This window comes from Paralichthys olivaceus, chromosome 14 (genome assembly GCF_024713975.1).
Source record: "Paralichthys olivaceus isolate ysfri-2021 chromosome 14, ASM2471397v2, whole genome shotgun sequence".
NCBI classification, from domain to species: Eukaryota; Metazoa; Chordata; class Actinopteri; order Pleuronectiformes; family Paralichthyidae; genus Paralichthys; species Paralichthys olivaceus.
In genome coordinates, this window is record NC_091106.1 from 11339068 (window position 1) to 11361427 (window position 22360).

At 41.0% G+C, this 22360-nt stretch overlaps 1 protein-coding gene across 6 annotated transcripts in view; it reads right to left on the reverse strand.

The window, feature by feature from the left end:
- The window catches only part of col19a1 (collagen type XIX alpha 1 chain), a 97814-nt gene that overhangs the window by 3626 nt on the left and 71828 nt on the right, over nt 1-22360 (reverse strand). For 5 of the 6 annotated variants that reach the window (XM_069538292.1, XM_069538293.1, XM_069538295.1 and 2 more), the window contains 23 exons: nt 22012-22047; nt 21766-21819; nt 21462-21515; nt 20314-20355; nt 18578-18682; nt 18400-18453; nt 17914-17967; nt 17344-17397; nt 17145-17198; nt 16217-16261; nt 15195-15227; nt 14997-15041; nt 14039-14065; nt 12465-12518; nt 11910-11954; nt 11526-11570; nt 11366-11428; nt 10891-10926; nt 9301-9345; nt 8716-8859; nt 7334-7400; nt 7101-7238; nt 3498-3575 (listed from right to left, as the gene is read on the reverse strand). In XM_069538292.1, the coding sequence (XP_069394393.1) occupies nt 3498-3575; nt 7101-7238; nt 7334-7400; nt 8716-8859; nt 9301-9345; nt 10891-10926; nt 11366-11428; nt 11526-11570; nt 11910-11954; nt 12465-12518; nt 14039-14065; nt 14997-15041; nt 15195-15227; nt 16217-16261; nt 17145-17198; nt 17344-17397; nt 17914-17967; nt 18400-18453; nt 18578-18682; nt 20314-20355; nt 21462-21515; nt 21766-21819; nt 22012-22047 (1372 nt within the window). Of the gene's footprint in view, nt 1-3497; nt 3576-6143; nt 6378-7100; nt 7239-7333; nt 7401-8715; nt 8860-9300; nt 9346-10890; nt 10927-11365; nt 11429-11525; nt 11571-11909; nt 11955-12464; nt 12519-14038; nt 14066-14996; nt 15042-15194; nt 15228-16216; nt 16262-17144; nt 17199-17343; nt 17398-17913; nt 17968-18399; nt 18454-18577; nt 18683-20313; nt 20356-21461; nt 21516-21765; nt 21820-22011; nt 22048-22360 lie in introns of those variants that run through there. The other variant, XM_069538296.1, reaches the window with a different exon arrangement.

The following is a 22360-nucleotide window of genomic DNA, read 5'->3' on the forward strand; positions in this document are numbered from 1 at the left end:
TGTTGTTTTATTACTTCTGATGAATTGGTAACCATTTACTTTAATAGTATTGAATTCGGCTACAACACTGTTTACCCCTGAAACCCAAAAAGTGTTTTGTGACTCAAACACTTCACCCACCCGTCCATTGGTATAGTGGTGAGTAGATAGTGGGCGTATTTTCATTATTGGGTGAACTAACCCTTTAATCATTGTTCACTGGAGTGTTTCATTAGTGATAAAACTCCAAACGGATTAATCACATGTGCACGTTCCCTCACACAAACACACACAGTCAGTCACTGTACAAAGATGAGCTGGTTTTCTGGAACTATAATCAATAGTTTAAATCCAAAAACCTACAGTATACTTAATATCCGCCACAGATTTTGTTCATTTTGAACAACACCAATACATTTGATTGGCATATATTGTCTAATATCTACTTATTGCAGATGTAGTGTATAATAATAAATAAATAACAGGAAATAGACACTTGTTGCATAAAAGGAGGACGCTGTGGCTACAGAGGGAAAGTGGGTCGTCCATCGCTTAATTGATCAAGTGAAAATTAATTAGTCGCATCTGCTTCCAACTTCTCAAACGTGATGATTTCCTGTTGTTCTGTGTTTTTATTGATTCAATTTGAATATATTTGTCAGATTTCAGCAGGTTGATCATTCATCATAATTAGTTTTATTGTTTTACATCATATTGTTGTTTCGAAGAAAAAAGTGGAATTACAACTAAATGTAACCAAAGTTATTGTGTAATACAAGAGTGGTACACAGGTAATTGTGATGATTACATTTTTCATGTGATTCTTGCATTTGTCATTTCTCCTCAACATTATCTTCACTTGTTCAACAGTAAATCATTATGTCTCATTTCAAGAAGCATTTTAAGAGTTTTTTTTTTTGTAACCAAAAGCTGGATATCTCATTTGCACTTCTTTAATTTCACTCTAAGGAAAGACGGACAGAGAAAACACATTTCCCCGCTCTCAAATTGTTCTGGGGTCCTCGTGGCAAACATCAGTCTCTCATATTACATGGCAACAGCTTGTTGAGGTGGAGACTCTCATAAATTGTCCACACAACACAAGCTTTCATTTTCTTTTCAACACTGTAAGCCTATAAAAAATACCCCTCCACTGACGAGCCACATGAGTGTCCATTACCTCAGTCAGAGCAGTCGCAGCTCAAGGAGCTCTGCCCCTCACTTCATACGAAAAGAATCACAGACGCTGCCTCTTTCTTTTCCTCCCTCTGAAAACATGACTTGCCCTTTTCCTCCCTTCGCATTCAACTCCTGTGTAACTGCTCACACACAAGCTGTCCACAGTGCTTTGGTGGTTTACAGTGATGCAGGTAGTGGAGAAGTTGCAATAAGTCACAATCAAATCAAGTCAGATTTGTGAAATCTCTGTTCAGGAGGCTGCTTACAGCTGCTAGCTTTACCTGGATAATTAGCTATAATACAGCCCATAATAATGCACGGCTGGAGAATTATATTGTGATCAGCCTGAGATGAATAACTTAAATTAACAGTTTTATTTCACTGAGATGTTCTCTGTCTTTCCTCCTGTCCTCATGTGAATCATACACTGTGAATAAAGATGGATGACATGACAGCTCGAAAATGTGAAGCCAAAAGTGTCCCTTAATGTTAGTGGATGGGATATGGCCCACAATAAAAACTAAACAAGTTTCATTTTCTGGTAAGTTTGGCTTTCATTAGTTATTTCATGCTGAAGAATGGGCTGAAACGTCAAGCTCGACACCTGAGACTGACTCACAATTGGTCGAGCACATTTATAGCGTGGACCTGGCTGCCAAGGCTCCATGCTGCCATCAATACTGCACAGACTCTGGATCCAAATGAGCAAGACGACAGTGTTTGTATCCAGGATACTTTGGCGTCATGATTGTGGGAGGACATGATGACGTGTCGTCCCTTATACAGGCTGTTATGTGAATGATCAACACTGAAGATGTAGCCTACAGGCCCGGGAGGCTTTTACATCCTGAAAATAAAACTGGTGCCGGAAACTTCCTGTACTACATTCATATATTCCAGTCTCCAATGAACCTGTAGGGTGGTCCAGAGGGAACGTGCATTGCTGTATGGGGAAGTCAGAGTACAAGCTGTCCTCCAGTGACAGAAATAATCCTCTATTGTACAGAGATATACAATGGCAACATTAAATCAGTGGCCCAGCACACTTTTAAAAGTTTGTTCAGATACTTTCCAACATTTGAACCAGTTAACAAATGTGCTTCACATCTCTGTCCAGCCCTAAAGACAATGTCTTTCACCAGCTGGGACTTGTCCTTTGTCCAGAGGAACTAAAGCCAAATTCCCTTTGCCCTCCACATCCATTTACACAGATAGGAAGAAGGACTTTAGGTTCAGTGTTTAAAGTCAGTGAGGTGGCCCCACCTCTGGTCGGGTTATTTTTTGGTTCACAGGACCGTGGGACAAGCTGACATCTTAGGTTGTGTTCAGAGAAACTTTCGTTCGAGACAACAAGATGGGCTTTTACTTTACACAATGGACGTCATCGCCACATCACTGCAGCATTTTCGTCTCTGCTAGAGTCCCATTTATGTTACAGCAGCGCCAGAGTAATATAAAACACTGTGCCATCTTGAAGCTGTGTTAATCTCTGACATGCCGAGATGCCAAATGAAGGCTGAAATCGAATTTTAGGTTTGAGACGGGACACAAAGCCGGTTTTCTCCCCTCAGTTAAGTCCATCAGATAACAGACAAACAGACTGAAGAACAGTTCCTATCATAGAGTCACACGTGATCTGAACACTGCCAAACACTGTCACTGACCTGTGGGCCCATCTGCACCAGCACTGCACTTAGATTGCACTGTAACATCAACATGTGCTTCATCCACAGAGCAACAGCCAACTGCTTTGGATGTAGCAGTTTTTTCCTATATGTGATGTCTTCTTTCTGTTTTTTTTACTTCGTACTTGAGTTGAGCTCTTTTTATTTGTTTCAATTGCAGTCTGTTGCATGTGCATTGTGTAGATTGCCACAGAATTGCATTCTACTGTGCAAAGACAATAGGGGAATCTATCGAGCTCTCTCTATTCTATCCACCTTTCTATCAACCCTATCTACAGCATCATATCTTAATTTATGTATTGCAGTATCTATCCATCTATCTCTCTATTATAGTTCAAGTTTGGTTAGGTGGCAGCAAAACAATTTTTTGTATTCTTCACATTAATGTTTTATTTTTTATTTAGCAATAATTCAAAGTGATAAAATAATCTCCATTGGAAGGCAAAACAGCATGATACACTCTTAGACTTGTCCTTACTGCTGCCAGCTCTTGACTCTTTAGCACAGAGTCATCATCCTTTCTTTCAGTTTGTTTGCACAGCCAGAAGCTCAAGTTCGCTATTTGACCACAGACTTCAAGACACAGAAATTGCACCAAAAATCTAAATGAACACATTTACTGGGCTTCCTCTAAGTTCAGAGTGTGGTTCTTACCTGGTGGTCCCATAGGTCCTGGATCTCCTGGTAACCCTAGACCAAGCTGCCCTCGTTCTCCTTTCTGACCCCTGTATCCTGAGGACAGACACAATAAACTGACTGAATACAAACACTGCAAATATGAAGTAAATCTGTGAGGTATCACGGATCGTGTAGTACAGTTAGTAAGATTAGTACAAATGCCATAACGTCATAAAATCCAAGAAGTGTCAGGATGGATACAGTTTTACAACCTGTATGTCTCTGGGGACTCCTACACGGCAAAAAAGCTGAATATCAATATTGTGACAATTTCATGCATCAAGTCTGCACTTGAGGTGCAGAGACATACTACTCTGGATTGAATAACAAGATGTACTGACACCCTGTCAAAATATAAAACCGTCAAACAAGCGACATGTGCGTTAGTGTTTGAAGAAGGCGGCGTTGTGGGCTTACACAACTTTCTGTCAACAAAAAGGTCACACGCACGTCCATGGAGATTTAAAACAGAGCGAAGAGGCTTTTTTTAATCAGAGGTCAGACATGTGGGCCACTAAAGACGCTCAGAGAGTGACAGGAGAGGCTTAATCAAAGATGGAGTCATTCTATTGAGAACAAACAGATGCAACAGATGCAGAAAACCATCATGACAACAAAAGACACTCAAAGTTCAAAAGAAATGAAATTCTCAAGATGAACACGCACACCATCAGACACTGACAAAAGCCGGTGCATAAACACTCAGCCTTCCTCTATTTGGCTGCAGAAAGAAAACTAGATTACTCTCTCTGAGATTAAAAATAAATAAATCAAGCAGTGTCGAACACAAGCACATGCTCAGTCTGTCATGAAAGGTATGTAAGGAGAAGGAATCAGAGCATTCACACTAATCTTCAAGTCAGGCCCAGCAAGTGTGTTGCTTATAACAATATGCACACAAACATAATATTCAAAAGGATTTCTCACTCCATGCAAAGCCGGTAAGTCTTCACAGCTCAGGACGGCAGCATACCAAGCACGAACGTGTGGGGCTGTGAAAATATTTCCCCATGAGGCACTTAAAGTAATGGAGTCTCTGGGCCAGCAGTTGCATGGAGTGCATCAGATACATTGAACGGAGTATCAAGCTTTACACTGCCTGGCCCAGAGGGGAAATGCTTCAATGCTTACATGTCAAGAGAAAAGCTGAGAAAAAAAAAGGCTTATGAATGCTCCAAAACTGAGTCTCAAAGAGAGAGAGGGAGAGGGAGGGGGGGCTATCCACACGTTGCCACAATAATGAGACTTCTTTCAACACTCTCAGGCCCCGGGGCATTCATTCAAGGAGGAGACGTACCATTGAGAAAAGAGCAACGTACCTTCAGAAAAATAAAAAAATAAACTGAATATCACACAGGGCAATAAGTTTGGGTGACACGCCGGAGCATGAAAAATCGAAAAATGTCACATTGCGTCCTGTAGCTTTTCAGGCTTGATTGATACGATTGCAGTCGTGCACCTGTTGTACACTATTGTGAATAGATATTAAAAGCTTTGTCTATTTATTCATGCTTTGCCTCAACAAAAGGACCAGAAAACAGCTTTCTTTGAGCAGCTGTGCCATCAAACACCGACGACATTCCCTGATATTTCCATAATGTACAGCATGAAAAAGAGGAGCTCCAACACACTTTACAGCCCAATGCAATAAAAGACACTTTGTTTCAGTCTGTATTATTCAATATACATAATGCACTGAAATACAAAAAATAAAAATGTATGTTAAAAACAACAAAATGTTGAATTTATGAAATAGGCACACAATGACTTACATCAGTATTTCCATCATGATGATAAATGTAAAAAATTGATAGAATGATAAATGAGAACTCAATTACAGCAAAGGAGGAGGGATAACAATAACATGCTTTTCAGCATGCATCCCTATGGGTTTTCTCTAACAGCCTGAGACTTTCACTCAGGTAAAAACAAACCATGAGGGAAAAAAATCCAACAGAGGGGTTATTTTTCTCCATAAACAATTCATTCTGGCATATTGGAGAACAAGTCAAATTGGATATTCCAGTGGAGCACAGTCTCCAGCGGAGGATGACGAGAAATAATGAGGAAATATTACCCCAAACTCTCTCCCCAGCTGAGTGGAGGCACCAGTCAACAAAGGAAAAATTAGGAAGTTGTTGAATTTTTTATTTATCATGGGAACTAACTTTCCTCTTTATTTTCAATAAATATTTATTGCACAGCTGCATTAAGAATCACCTATAAAACACTCTTTTGAAGCATAAAAAAATAAAATAAGCACAAAAAAATCCAAGACATGTGTAATGCAAATGGAATTAGCACAGCACAAACATTTTTAGTTGAGTAGTCGCCTACTGTTACTGCATTATTCATGGATGAAAGCGGCATTTTATCTATTTGTTTGGCAGCGGGTTAAAGTGTAAATGGTCTTGAGTAGTGTGAGGTAGATACAAAGCTCAAAGAGAAAGGCCACTGCAGCGGTGCTTGGATCAGCACCAACACAAAAACACACTCCTCCTCTTCAAAAGTTAAGACTGCACAGTTCTGCTGCGGACACGAAACAAATCTTGGCAAGTCTGAGGTATAAAGCCTGACCAGCAAACCATTAGTGTTGTATGAGCAGTCAGAGAGTTGTATCACTTTGATAAAAAAAAAAAAGAAAAAAGAAATGTTCACCCGCTTTCCTGACTACCCTCCTTTTTGTATCTGAGAGGCTTTCTTTCCCAGAGTGAGGTATCAATACTGAGGCTCTTTCCTGTCCACTCTCATAATACTTTCTCTTATTCACAGCCAATTCTTCGTTTGTCTTCATATTATCCAGAGAGCCGCTGTGCACCACACTCCTGGCCTTTCCTCTGCTTCCCGCCCCTCAGTCTGCATTGATATATGGGTGTAAGCAAGAGAAAAATACCCATGAATCCCTACAAAATAGAAGCGTCAGCCCCACATTGGTGCCCGCACCCCAACTCAGCCAGTAACCAATGTTGAATCTGAACTCATTACACAGAAAACTGTTCATGTCAACCTTACACTAATAAATGCTGCCTCCTCAAAAATAATATTTGAAATATCTAACACAGAATATGCTTGTCGGATTAAAGCTGTTTTCAGACATGATCTCCAGACTTTTGCTTTTCACATATGAAGAACGTGTCCATGTCAGACTTTACAAGAGGATTATTCTGGTGCTTTCACATGATGGGTGGCTCCCGGGTAGAGAATGCAGGAGGCAGATCATCACATATAAATGACAGTGTCTATTGATGTCCCTGCTTATATGAATTTCAGTGTTGGCTCCTATCATGAAACCTTTGAATGCATCCTCTACATGTACGGCACTTTTTTCCAGTTTCATGTCTATCGCATGTCATTGCGTCTTCAGCGACTGAAGTGCATGTGTCTGAAAACAGCCTAATTGTCAAACATATGCTGCAACTATAGAAAAAACATTAAATTATATAAAAAACATGGTTTTCACCAACATGTTTGAGCATTCAAGTGGTAAGAAGTTATTTCTTAACAGAGGAGGTTATTATTCTGAGGCTGTGTTATGTTATGTTGTGTTATGGTCCAGCAGCTGCAAGCTTGAGCTCCTACCTTGAGGACCAGTAGGTCCAGGCTCTCCTGGTGGGCCTGGAAATCCATCCTTTCCAGGAGGTCCTGGAGGCCCCTGAACTTGTGAAGCTAAGATGCCTGCAGGTGTCCTCTGCATCATGGCAGCGCTCGATAGCTTCTCTACAAAGTGAGACAAATAAAAACTCCACATGTAGGAATCTCAGGGATGACACAAGGATAGAAAGCAGAGAACAAAGATGGACAAAAGTTGTTACCTTCAAGGATCCTCAAAACTTGGTTTTGGATAAACATTTTGAGTTCATCAATGACGCCAGGATCTCCCTGTATGTAGAAAGAATGACATCTTTCACTGAGGCATTTTCACACAAACTAAAATTATGCCTCTGCCAACCTGTGCATTTTCAGTTTAAATAAAAACAATTTCCAGACTCATATGAGCGCACTGTGACCTTCATTTCATCTTTGAGTTTGTACTAAATGTGAAGAAATTCACTCCTGAGATGTGTCAAAAATTGTATAGTCACAGTGACCTCTACCTTGGATCTTTCACCACCAAATTCTTATCATTTCAAGTTTGAGTCCAACTGAACAATGGCACCAAATTTAAAGAAAGTCCCTCAAGGCCTTCTTGAGTTATCGTGTTCACAAGAACAGACGGACGATCTTAAACATACTGCCTGGTTACCTGCTGTCGCTGGCATGGAGGGATAACACAATGAAAGATAACACAGTTAAGAGACAATACCAGCTGTATGAGCAGAGGATAGATATCACGGGATGTAAATCAAATATATACCTGTCAAATATCTTAACTCAAAAACTCCATTTCCACAGAGTAATGGAAACCATGTGGAAGAAATGGCACAGAGGAGAGAATACTGCTAAAACTCCGATTTCTTTACAGTGACATCCCACTTTGCTTTATAACATCACATTTGCACCTGGGAGTAAAGCAGATTAATTCGGGAAATATTAAATTTAATATCGTGAGTCTATAAACTGATTCTTTGGTGTCTCTCTATGTCTGGATCTGTAGTAATAAAAACACTGTGCTTAGTGTGAATAGTGTTGCTTGTCACAGCAGCTCTGTGAGCAAATATAAAAAAATATACTCTCTGCCACGCTGAACCGCTCTTTAGGATATTTCCAGGGCTCCATCTGTAGCAGTAGCAAACAAAAGTAGCCTTGGACCTTGAATCTTTGCATTTGAAACAGTCTTTCATCTCGGCTGTGAATGTTGTATAACTGCTGCGATTGCGCGCAGTATGTGTAAAATGTCTGTGACACATGGAGGTGTTTTTCGCTGCTCTGCGGATCTCGAGGCACGCCCACACATTTCTGACTCTCCTCGCCGTCTGCACCGCTCTCCCTCTCTGACCTTCTGTTGTGCCTAGATGATCGGGAGTGGGAAGTGTAGAGCAGAAAGAGAGCAGCAGCCTCCCTTGCACAGCCTCGTTTGATGTTTCTCGCACAAAAATCTGTGGCTGTACCGTTTTCCACACGGGGAAACAGAAACTGAACTATAGTTACACAAGCTTGGGAAGGAAGGTGAGGATTCAAGAGTCTGATTACAGTTGAAATCATCAGGGAGGACAGTCTGTGATTGCTCGGAGGTATGCGCAGATTTACAACTTACCAGGAGGGTTGAACTCCCCAGCTGTCCTGGGGGGCCGGGATCACCCTTTTGGCCGGGTGGTCCCATCGGTCCAATCGGGCCAGGGTCTCCTGTGCGACCCCGCTCACCTTGAACACCTCTTTCGCCAGAAATCCCTGAATCACCCTGCGTTACAGAAGTCCACACATTCGCTTTAGGCGAAAAAAGTAATTTCTTAGCTGCACTAAAGTCATTACAATGTTCATGTCCTACTCATACACAACTGTATCACTTAACATGCTGTACACAGAGACCCATTTCTCTTAATGGGTCCACTCAGGGGTTCTGATGTTCTGTTGCTGCAGCTAAAAGCCTAATTTTGTTTCTTCTATTACCAGCGTCTGCAATAGATACTGCGGAAGTGTGACAGAGCTCCATAATTTTGCCTTGCAAATACAATGGGAAACTGCACTGAGCGTTAAATGGCTTTATCTGGTGCTTATGTGCTTGTGGGGATTAGTCATATTTGTGCTGAAGAGAAGACTTTCATTACTATTCATCGAAACCTTTATAGTCAGAGTCATGAAAACGGCTTCTTTTTAGGAAAACAGGAGCGACGCTACTTACACGTTCTCCTTTGGATCCTCTGTCCCCTGTTCTACCTGTAGCTCCCTTAGAGAAAAAAAGCAGACAAATGTTTTTTCTTGCAGAAAAAGGGTAAAAAGTAATACTTATAATTGGGGAAAAAAAAGGTTTTCACCCACCACACGTGCAAAGTATTGATGTTAATGTAACATGCAGGGGCACACACACAAATCCATTATCCTATTCCGTGGCCACAAAGCTGTGGTCGGCAATTATTACTTAAAACCACATTATTTGTTTACTGCTCATATTGCTAGAATATTTGCAGAAGTGTCAGTTCTGCGAGCAAGCCTTCCACAGGATTACCTGACTTTGAGAAATGCACTTTTTTTCTAGATGACAGTGCATTGATTGCTTCTTACTCAGCTCAGGTGTATCGCTCGTATAATATCTCCCTGTATAGTGTTTCACCTTCTGCAATGTCACGGCTCCTCTGCATCGCTGCTGTTTTGTTTGAGAAATGCCTGCTTTTCCACCGCCTGTCTCTCCTGCGCGGTGAAGCCAGCAGAGAAAATACCTGTCTCTGGCTTCATGTCGCATCTAGTGTCTTCCAATCCCTCCCTGTCACTCCTCATTGCTCCCCTTTACCGCGCTCGCACAAACACCTCTGGGAGCATCTTTGTATCAATTTCCTGCTGGATTACAGAAGCCATGCAAAAAGACAATCTGGCATGATGTGGTTTTAAAGCGGGCATCTCTTTGTGATGCCGTTCTCCCCTGCTTGCTTTAATCTGCGGTACTCTGTATTCCCCGATGCCTGATGGGAGGCTTAAATCTATCATCTTACCCCACTGAAATGTGCTTCCCTGAGCATTACATTAAACCTCAAAGCAGTGTGCAAGGTGTCTGGGTGGAGGAGTGAAAGCCACCTGCTAGATGGCACTGTTGCCCCACCAAAAGACTCCAGCACCACGGCAGAAATGTAGGAGAATTAAACCGTGGAAAGGCTCTATGCGGTGCTGAGATTTTGATGGAAGAATATTAACTAATAATCATAATAATCAGAAAACAATAAACTGTTGGGACTGCCGTTAAGCTGTAAGGTGGAAAAATCTTGTAAATCAGGGAGCCAAACAGTAAAGCCTGTCGTCAATCCAGATTGGGTATTAGGTCGTATAATTTGTTGGAAATAGCTATTCATAGCAGATCTGCTCTTCGTCCTGCGAGCCCATTCTTATGTAGTAAATGTGAGTAATATATTGAATCAGTCACCTGGAAGCAAAGTTTGCTGCAGTATTTGTTTCAATTTTAGCCAGGTTCACTGGGCAGGAAAATGCATATTTAATCTAAGTGTCTGCTGCCCTCTATTACAAACATTTTATCATTGCCTGAAAGCATTAACTGTATAATTAGGGAAAAAAGACTAAAAGTCAACAAAGCCTTAAATCTGCAGGATTCCATTTCGTTATCGTTAAAATCTCAAATATGCAAATAGCTTTAATGCACTCATGATGATGTAGCCTGAGGGGGCGGGCAGGGGGGGGATAAAAATCTGCTGCGCCATCTTTCTGTACCTCGGCTGATGTAAAGCAATTTCTATAAGGGGATTTGCAACGTGTGCGCTCAACTTACCTTGTATCCTGGAGTTCCATCTTTCCCCGGCCTTCCCTGCTCAAGGAGCGCAACACAAACAAAGACATTTTGTATCAGCTCCCACCTTCGATTGGATCAGCGCTGTTGCTCTCCTAGTAATCTCCACAGTTAATGAGATATCTCAAGCAAGGGATAATGATCCTGATTGCTGTGCGAACACTGTTCCATTGTGCGCTTACAGGGAAAATTACAGAAACCGTCTCTGATGGTAATCACATAGAGGAATGTAATCATCTACAGGAAAAGAGACAGCTAAAATACTTATTTGATCCATATTATCATTTAGTCATGTTCTTTTTTATCTATGTAATGGTTAAACAACCGTGCTGATATAAAGAAGCATTGCATTATCCTGGGCTTTTTTTCCAACCTGCACCTTATTCGATGGCACTTCGGGAACAACTAGTTGTGATTCTAAAAGAGAGGAGAAACAGAATTCATGTAGCATCCTTACAGCAACACCTTGGGGTCCCTCAGGTCCTGGGAATCCTGTCTCTCCGAGCGGCCCCCGCTCACCCTGTCAGAGAACAGAGACAGCCGGTGTGTCAGTCGGCAGTGACAAAAGAATGACGCGTGGATTGACAGCTCAAAGAGACTTAGAGGCTGTGGCTCACCGGTTCTCCAGGGATCCCTAGTTCTCCACGAGTTCCGGGCTTCCCCTGTCAATCACAAAGGTAGGAAGAGAGCAGACCAGGTTCAACGGGCCCTCACTGGTCTCATATCCACTGCACCTCTGCAGTTTCCCATTTCTTATATAGCAAACAGGCTAACACAGCTGCTGGGAAAACACACTGCACACGCCACAGGTCTACACCCGAGTTCTTAATGGAAGTAGTGCAGCGTTATGGGACGTGTGTTTTGATAGCTGCTATTCTGAGTACTTTATGAAACATCATCGACTTGTTGCCAGCAGCAGAAAAAACACAGATGATTGATCAGGGAGGTGTGAGGGTGAGTAGAGGGGAATTAATCGGAAAAAAAAAAAAAACCTTACTTACTGGAGGACCTGGTGTCCCTGGTGAACCAGGCAAACCAATATCACCCTGAAGGAAACAGCTCGTGTCAGTTAGATGATACACACATACACATAAATCACTGTCACTTCACGTAGACATTCACTGCATAGTGAAACGGAAACCCAGGTATGAAGACAAATGAAAGGAAGACGGCTCAAACAGTCAAAAACATGACGCATTTCTACTCACTGATTTATTAAACAACATCCCTCCTCATGAACTTTAAACACTTTGCATATATCTTTCCTTTTGACAGTGTTCCCATAGAAAATATATATTACTCTGAACATCGAAGAAACTGTAATGTTCCACCCCCCCCAATAAACACACACACAGAGCAGTCAAACACTGTCAGTAAGTGGAAACCTTTTATACAGTTAAATTGACTCTTTTCACAGCTATGAGCCTTTTTCTTGAGAAAAAATATCTTGATGTTCTGTAATGAGAATGAAGTAAAAAGAAAAACACTTTGCCTCGCTCTATAATCAGGTTCAGTCATGGCAGATGAGAAGCATGTGGGTCGACACTGTGGCTTACCTTGGCACCGGGTAGCCCTTCCAGCCCGGGTAATCCCATGGCCCCTGGTTCCCCCTGCGAGAGAAAAACACAACAGCTGTTGTGTCAAGACAAAAAAGTCACAAGTGAAAAAAAACTAAAGGTTGTTAGTTCTGCCTTTTTGTGGCAAAGAAGCTATTCTGGAGGGGGAGTTTGGTGATGAGCCACAGGAAGGTAAAGGACTTTATCTACTAATTCCAGGAATATCTGTCTAACTGTGTCTCAAATGTTTATCTTACAGGCATCACACTCGGCATGTGTATTGTTAAGGGTCCAAGGAAGTACGGGGTCAATTTGGTAGGATTCGGACAGGTGATACATTAAATATTAATAAACTGGTGACTGGCGCACTGCAGCAGCAGCGGCTGGTTCTCATCAACGTCCACGACAACGTCACCTGGGTTCTCTGTACTTTGAACAAAAAGGTGACTCGTTCTTTGTGCAGCAGCAGTGGCACGGCTTCAGGATTTTGTAGCCGGTCTTCACCTGGCGCCGCTCAATTGCTGCTTGTCATTTTTTTCAGAAAGAAATCTGCAACCAGCAAAACCACAGGCCGAGCAAGCAGCCCATTCCAAACAGGCAGGTTTAACAAGCATGTATAGATCAGAGGCAAGTAAATTAAATTCAGCAGGAGCCAGCGTTTCACGCATTTTCATGTCTCCCCCTTCATATTCTCGACCGGGTGATAATACAACCTTTAATGTGTCAATATGAGGACAATCCTAAGAGGACAATACATTAACGTGAGTGTATCATATTTTATGATCTATGACACACGCTGTCACACCTTGTATGGCTAAAGATGGGATGGAGAAAAGATTCCCATTTGACAGTTACAATCAGATTTGCTTTCCACACTAAAAATAGAGACCCATTCCACCCGCTCAAACAAGTGATGGCCTCTATCTACCTCATCTTGCGCGCTCTGCCACAGAGAAATGCCATTACGCTGAACAGAGGGGCAACCGGTGCTGACATAGACGGATTGTGCAGGTAATTGTCACCCATGTAGATTGTCATGAATAAGCGAGCGCGGCTAAGAGGAGAGTGGGCCAGCCAGAGGATCAGCTGTGAGACGGATTGGGGCAATTTCACCACAGCACCAGAGTCGCTCACACAATTTATTAAAATGTCAAATTAACATCCTGGTGAAAAATCACTGTGCAACAAAACAATAAAAAATGCAATTGGCCCTGTGAGAATAAAGAATTTGAGATGATGCGTCGGATTGTTTCTGTGTGGATTGTTTTCAGGTGTCATCTGGGGGGGGGGGGGGGGCATTTGAAGTGCAGAGCAGGTTCATAAGTTCCCACTGGAAAGACAATATCATACAACAGTTTCATACTTAAAGGAGATGTGATGGTTTTTGCAGCAGCAGCAGCAGCAGCAGCAGCATGTTGCTGTTCGACTGAGAGTGGTTAAGTGCTGAGGCTGGAGGGCAGATTGACTTATGTTGGGGAGAACCAGATACAATGATAGAAAGCAACTGGCAACTCTGACTCCTCTACAAATATATTTCATAACAATATACACCAGAATGAAAAGCTTCTACTCACTGCAGCCCCTTCATCTCCTTTGGGACCCTTAAAAAAGAAGGAAAAAAGGACAGATTACCCCCATGAATGTGACAACTGCCACCATAAAACCCATAAATATAGCCTGAAATGACGTGTGGCTTCTGTATGTTATTGTCATTAAAATTGATGGTATTCATTATTGCGTCATTTAAAAAAAAAGGCCTGCCTGTAAATCAAACTGGCATTGAATTCAATTGAAAATTCCTTAGAAAATGTTAAAATGCCCAGGATCACACATTACAGTGGTTATCACACATGCTTTACAAACACTGCACATGCATCTTTAAAAATCCACTAAAGCATTTTTACACATTGAAAACAAATACAAGAAAAATGAGCCCCTTGTCCCTTTTAACACTGATGAAGATGCTCTCGTATTGATTGCTCCGAGCTGTTGGACTGTGATGGATGCAGTTCAGGGGGGGAGGCATCCTCCAGATGTAGCTGGGGTTCATGTGCATTGTACTGTGACGGTATTCGAAAGCCTATTTTTTGCCACCACCTTAAGTGTTGGTTGTGGTGGATGGGTCCCTGCAGGGCCTGTGAGTGAATGTCTCCCAGGACTGGACAAGATTACAAACTGTCCGATAAGGACGAGCAGGGGGGAGCTGATAAGCAAATCGGGTCACTTCGGCTTGGATTCCCAAGACCATTTTGCATATCAATGATGTTGTGTATCCTGGGGCGGGTCGGAGACACCTGTTTGAGAGTCAAGAAGCCTCTTGGCTCTCACACATAGCAAGATCTCAATGAACATGATTGACTGTGATATAAGGACCTCAGACGCAGAGATAACACTTGAGGGCCGGTCAGGTTGTTTGTTATTCAGTTCTCTCAGGATCTACGGCTCCTATAGTATCAACATTGCTGTGTGCTGGTGCTTCTCCTTGGAAAAATGTAAATGATTTTCTTCTGTCATGACAATGATTGTTCTTACCGGAGCACCAGGAGCTCCAGGGGGTCCTAAAACAGCTCCACCGCTCTGAAATTACATTTTCTTATATTATAACTCAACAATACCGGTCAGACAACATTTTAACCACAAACATAGATTTGTTCCTGCAGATGACTGGAGGCAATGTATGCATGCATTCATTCAATGCATCACAACAACGTTATCAGTGAAAGTGTTTACCTGCAGCTTGTACAGACTGCTCATCCCATTGCCCTAAAACACAACCAACAGCAAATCAGACATCTCCTCCCAGACACGCTCTTCATTGTTCAGTTTGAGTTTTAGTCACAGAGAGTCTTTACAGAAAACTGTACAGTAGGTCTGAAGCGGTTATAAAGTGTTAAGCCCTTAAAAGCTACACAAGAGAAATCAATGGTTCATTTGATGATTACACAAAAAGAGAGGGTGTGCGAGAGGAGAGAGAGGAACAGGGAAAACTGAGAACAGCAGACTTGGAGATCTTTGAGCCAGTGCTAAGAGAATCCAAGAAATACAAAGAGCAGGCTGATTAAAAGAGATTCGGCTATGAGAACTAGGTAATCTGGACGACTGGGCTTCTATTAGAACATGAAAGAGTGTTTTTCCCATGATACACTGGAAAAGGAGACGCTATTGTAAATGAAGAAGGAGTCAAGATTCTCATTTAGAAGCAAGCGGATGTCTCTGCCCTTTTCAGGCCACTGAGCCATCCCTTGTCTTCTCAGTCGGCAGTTTATGAGTCCAGGGTGTGGGAGGGCACGGCGGGTTCAAGGGGACAGCTGATGAATTATAGATTTGCCTTTGGAAGTGCTTACTCACTGGCCTTTTAAAGAGATGGAACATGATTCAATGCCAATGAGCAGGATGCCACAATTTCATCATATCTGTACTTTTTCGTCAGTTACATTAATCTTGTTAAACTAAACACTTTTAGTCCGACCAGGATGTGAGTGCACAGACGGTCACTTCTGTAGGAAGAGATGTCAAAGTGAACCTGAGAAAGGAAGATCTTTGAGTCATGCTGATAAAAGAAGGAAGCAGTTGCGTCAAAACGTTTTCACCGTGGGTGGAACATAAGTCTGTGACCTTAAGATGTTATTTTAGACCAGAGTAAAGAAATGTTTTCAGTGTATATCTGAGGGCTGCACAGAACCATGACCCTCACAGAGGTTTTCAGACTTGTTTTCAACCAGCTGGCTCCTGCTGAAGCAGGAGGAACTTACCGGAGGCCCTGGAAGCCCTTGTCTGCCGGTGGGTCCTTCATTTCCCTGCCAAACACAAACACAGAGGAATTAAACATAGCTGTGACAAATGCTAATCTTTGGTAAACACAGGCCCATGATAATATAATCCAATGATACTGAAGCTCATTTAAAGATTGAAGATACCTTTGAAATATATTGTTTCTGTCACTTTTTTTGTATTGACAATAAGAAGCATAAAACTATTTATTATCATCAAAATATTTGGGAAATCGTTTTTGATTGGGGCTTTAGCATGGGACAAAATAGAGATCCATACTGCAGCCATCTAAATTTAATTTCATGCTGCGGTTGCTGTGGCTCAGAGAGAGGGTGGTCCCGGAGGTAAAGAAGGTAGTTGGTTCCATCTCCGGCTCACCACTCCATATTCTGAAGTGTCCTTGGGCAAGACACCAAACCCAAAACTGCCTCTGATGGTGTGCAGGCAGTATTTGAATAGTGTGTGATTAAAAAATAGCTGCGTATGGAAGCTAAGTATGAATGTTAATGTGACTTAAACTGTAAAGAGCTTTGAATGGTCGATAAGACAGGAAAATAACTGTCTAAATACAGTCCTTTTAGATCGTGTAGAAACTACACTTGAAGAAAAATCACACACACACACACATAACAGTTAGACATGGTATTTATACTCCCAGTAATGTTTGGCTTTGGGCCATTGTTTTAATCTAAACATCTGAATACACTGTTGACTATATATTGTGTATAAAAAATCTAGACATTAGGAAATATTAAATAAAATAGCAAAAATAATTACAGTGTAACAGAGAAGATTAACACAGAGTTAATTAAAGTGCAAGAGCATATGGTCTGCTGAGCATCAATATATTCTACATGAAATATTTATATATATTTTTTTTTAATAATTTTTTTAGTGGTAACATCTTACTTTATCTCCTTTGATTCCTGATGGGCCCATTGGACCAGGTCTTCCCAGAAGCCCCTGCAAACAGAACAGGGTCCTGGTAATGAAATCTGATCTGTTCAATAGAACAAACCCTCATGTGTTGTGATAAAATAGATAACTATAACCATAAAGAGGTAGATTGTGTATAACATCAGCTCTACTTGATGGACATGCTTCTTACCGGGGCCCCTGTACGACCGGTCACACCAGGCAATCCTGGTACTCCTGGAGTCCCCTGGAACAGACAAGGAGGATCATAATTTTTTTAAATAAATTTTGACTCATGAAATAGAATACTTACATAATTTATTTTACAGCTCAAAAGAAAAAAAACAAACAAACAGAGGTAATAGACATGGTTTTATTAACCCTATAAAATCCAGTGACAGGTTGTGAAGATCTCCTGTCATTACAGTTCAATCCTGGAAGCTGATCAATGAAATGCTTCTCAGCTTCCTCCAAAGTGTGCCTTGCTTTTTAATTGGCACACGTACTCGCACACGTACACACAGAGGGCAGGCTATGCTCTTTATAAAACAGCTCCTCTGAGTGCCACAGATAGGGCACATTGCACAAGCAGCTTCTGTTTCTTCTTCAGCTTCTTTCAAAAGCAAACAGGCTTTATGACGAGGCCGACATTACAATATATTAACATTCTTTTGAATAAACCCACCTCTCAATGTCACGGTGGCTTCATGATTGCCAGATGACGACAGAATAAATTTGTTTGGATAAAACTTTTTCCACTCACCTCATCTCCTTTATCTCCTATCGGGCCTGGGAACCCTCTCTCTCCTTTCACTCCCTGCAGGAACACACAACCAGACAATGTTTCTTACCCGAACATGAAAAGGCCCCAAAAAAAACTAAAGGCTGAAACTTCAAAAGGTCTTCTTTCCTCTCACAGCACATGACTTGAAATTGCCAAGGCTGTTTTCACGGCAGTACAACACCGTATCCATGGCAACAGCTTCTGCACCAAGTGTGCAGAATGATATGAGTTGTAGAACAGCTGGTCAGGCTACCAGAGTTAATCTTAAAGCCAATTTATGAAAAGCATTTGTCAGTGCTAATCTCTAAATACTACATTAAATCACACGTTTCAATAAACAATGTCACAGAATGAGGCTATTAGTTCAACAGATTATTTTGTCATGTGCATGATTCAATTACAATTACTTAAACAATGTGCCTTGTTATATACTATATTGTACTTGCTGAACATGCCTTTGCCTACCTTTGGGCCTTCTTTCCCAGGGTTACCCATAGGACCTCTTATACCTGGATCTCCCTGTTTATTATACAAAATACACAATGAATACACATAGTATTGAATAAGTAACCCCTAAATGATATTATCATGGTCAGATCAACATGTTTACGGTGTCTGTTCCAAGCTGATGAGTTGCTTGTACCTTTTCTCCCACCAAGCCTTCAACTCCTTGCGCTCCGGGGGACCCCTTCTCTCCTTTTTGCCCGGGCAGCCCTGGGACTCTCGTCTGGCAAACACTGCAGGCATTCTGCCAGCGTAGGCGAGGCAGGAAGCAAAACAAAGTGGCACAGATAAGATTTCATCAAGCTCGAGCAGAAGCACCGCATTTTTCGCCCTTTATTATGTCACATCCCCCGGGTGGAGGACGAGACCCCAACTGACACAAAGTGTTCTCTAAATGTCTACAGAGCAGAAATAATGTGAGCCCACCGCGAGTGTCTCTCATCGAGGTGAGTGGTGAACTTTGTCAAACTCATTGACTGTGACATTTAGGTGAGAATCTTAAATATCATTTTCCTTGATCGGGTCTAGATAGAGGAAAGAGGTAGGTGCTCTAAGATGGAGGGAGGTGGTAGACACTGCACCATAAAAAAAAACAGCATTATAGAGTCTGAAATATAAAATGGAAGGTAATCTGTACAGATTTGTCATGGAAATAAGGAGAGTGAGAACATGTTTTTATGGATTTTACAAATGAAAAGAAAAATGCCTCAGTCAAAAGTGTTTTTGTTAGCTGTCAATAAGGTGTTTGAAGTAATAATCAGAGTGTCACTAAGCAACTCTGATGAAAGAGGCTGAGTCCAACAGGGCACTTAAGTTGACGCCAAAGGAAGCAGAAAATTACAAGACTCCTGCCGTCTTGCTTCTGTCTATCAATGACATTTACAAAGAATTGTCACAAGTTGATATACATTTCTTTTTAAATATTACATAAAGATACAAAGCTGTCCTTCAGGTATCAACACCATGTAAGATGACTAATCAGCTCCAGACAAAAGAAAGGGAGAGAAGTAATCAGTACTGAAAAACGGTTTTGATAAGATAGGCATTTTATAAAGGTTACTGGCACAAGAGAAGCACTCAATCACCTTTTCAACTCTCTACTCCCCCGTAAGAAAAGCTGAAAAGTGTTTTACATTAGGTTGGGTTCTGGAGTGTCAGCGCAAAGTTTGCATTTTGGTCCGAAAATGGGCTTTTTGTCATGAGTAAAAACATTAGGTGCAATATCCTTCATGTATTATGCTCATGTTGAAATCACAATATATATATATATATATATATATATATATATATATATATATATATAAAAATAATAAGTAGAAAAGTCCTCCTGTAAACTATAAATGTAGGTTTGGGTGCGGGAGAGATGAATTATTATTGGCAGCAATTTAAATCTTCCAAAATCTTAAAGCTATTCTTTATCCACACTAAGGATGAGGATCGCTGTGAAGTTAACTACTAAGAAATTCTGTGTGAGGTCAGAGGAAACTACAATAGTTGGCATATCCACAGAGAGCTAATCTAGGGATACAGTTAAATCAGCATTCAGGTGTTTTGGGCTGAATATCTACATTGCTCTGGTATTATATTTTGATGTTTTATCATCATCTAAAAAAAATTATTACACATGTTGCCGTGAAGTGTGGTTTGACTGTAATGAATGTATAATTTGAATCTCTTCTCTATAAATAATTCGTCCACTCACCCTGATGAAAGCACTCAAGGGCTTTTTCAACTTCTCTATACTAACACCATCCACATTAAAAAAGTACCTTTACAAATGAATAAAAAACTGATAATTATAAAGATTCTAAACCAGAAAGTCCTCTGCACGTTATTTTGGTAAGAAAACTGCAATTATCATTAACTTTGAAGTACCTTAAGTAAAGTTCCCATGTCTCCAACGATTGGCAGAGCAGTCTGTCAAAGAGAATACAAATATCAGTGAAACATCACCACACTATTGTTTTCAGGGCTAACAAGTCATTGATGTGTTTGATATATTCTGCTGCTGTTTGTCTGTGGAAGCTGCCTTTTTCAAAACATCAATTTATAAAAATAATCATCTCTGCCTTTAAGAAGTGTGTTTTTACTCCAAACATTTTTCAACAAATCTTTTTTTGTCATTTTAATTTTCAGTATTTTAATGTGCACCGCTTGACGAGACAGTATAATAACTTTGTTGCTAGACAACAGAGTCCACGCATCTTAAAAAAAGCCTGTTTATAATTAAAAACAAAGTTGAGTATAAATGGTTATCATAGTTTTTCACAACACATAAATGTAAGGAGGTGAAATTTAGTGGGTGCAGCAACAGCAGCATTTGTATGACGCTCACACTAGAGCGATTTGAACTTTAGTACATGTTGTTTACCTGAGATATAAAAAGACAAAAATATATTAAAAATAAACAATAAAAGCAGTCTTGGGATGGAACATAGTACATTTACGTTGTTACAATACTACTATATATATGTGTGTGTGTACTTTACTTAAGTAGATTTATTGTCAGGTACTTTTCACTTTTACCCCACCACATATACCACAAATATCTGTACTTTCTATACCAACCCATTTTAACAATGCATTGAAATGCAATGGGCGGGGTATTGGTCCACTGATCCAATCAGAGCAGGCAGGTAACATTAGACCCCGCCCCCCGTAAATAAGCCATAATGATGTAGTTGACGGTTTCTTTATGGAATATATGCTCCACTCTGCATTTACTTTTAATACTTGCAAGTATATTTAAAAGTAAGTACTTATTTATTCCTACTCAAGAAGAAATAATTATGTAGTATTTTAATTTTACTTTAAATTTTACTTTTTTACTTAAAATTTTGTTTATTTCTTTGTATTTTTATTTTGAGTACTTCCTCCACCACAGGAAGCTATCGGTTTGTTGTAATTGCAAACATTTCTCGAAACTGATGGCTAGTGAAGGAACTGGCTGGTAATTATGGTGAACTCAGAGGTTCCAATTGTAGAACTGATGCAGAACTGTAGAATTAGATTTTCTCACTTACTGGTTCACCTGGGGGGCCAGCAGGGCCTGGGGGGCCTGGTCGACCAGGGGAGCCCTTTAATTGATATAAAGAAAAGAGTTAGGAATCCCCCCCCTGGCTATGATGTCAAGCACACATACAAGGCTATAACTTTATTTTCACACTCTGTGCAGCAGATGGGCATTTGTATCCAGGGTCTATGATACATCATACTCGTTGATGCTCACAGTGGGAAGCTGACTCTCCTTTATGCTTCCAGTCATATTTTAACTGCAGATGTGTGAGTGAGTGAATAAATTTGGAGGGACATACTGATCTCACTCACCTCTCTTCCTGTTGCTCCAGGGGGGCCTGATAAACCTGGGGATCCACGAGGGCCCTGGAATAAACAAACAAACCCCCACACACTAATAATTTAACAAAACTTGCTTTGTGCACTTGGCGAACAACCAACAACCACAGGGTGTTATTTGTATCATAAAACTAATTACAGCATCAATGAGCTGCTAATAATCAGTGAAAATAAACTTGAACATGTTTGTTTGTGGATTCAGTGTATTTTCCTGCAGACCTCAATTCCCGGCTTTCCCGAGGGTCCCACGGGGCCCTATGAACACACACAGCACATCTTGTTAACACCATCTGCCCTCTAGTACCCAGGATCCAATAAAGGAATTGTGTTAGACACCTTTAGTTCTATTGATCCTCTGTCTCCCACAATCCAGTATTTCAAAAATGAAAGAAGAGACTCACTCACAATCTAATCCGCAGGGTTCAAACTAGCAGTGTGGAGCATATATGATGAAGGCAGAATGCACTATGCCTGCACTTCATGGTAATGACCAGCATTTTCATCTTAGGGTGCATTTAATGAACACTGATCTTGATATTCAAAGAGGATTTCACTCTTTTAACGCCTA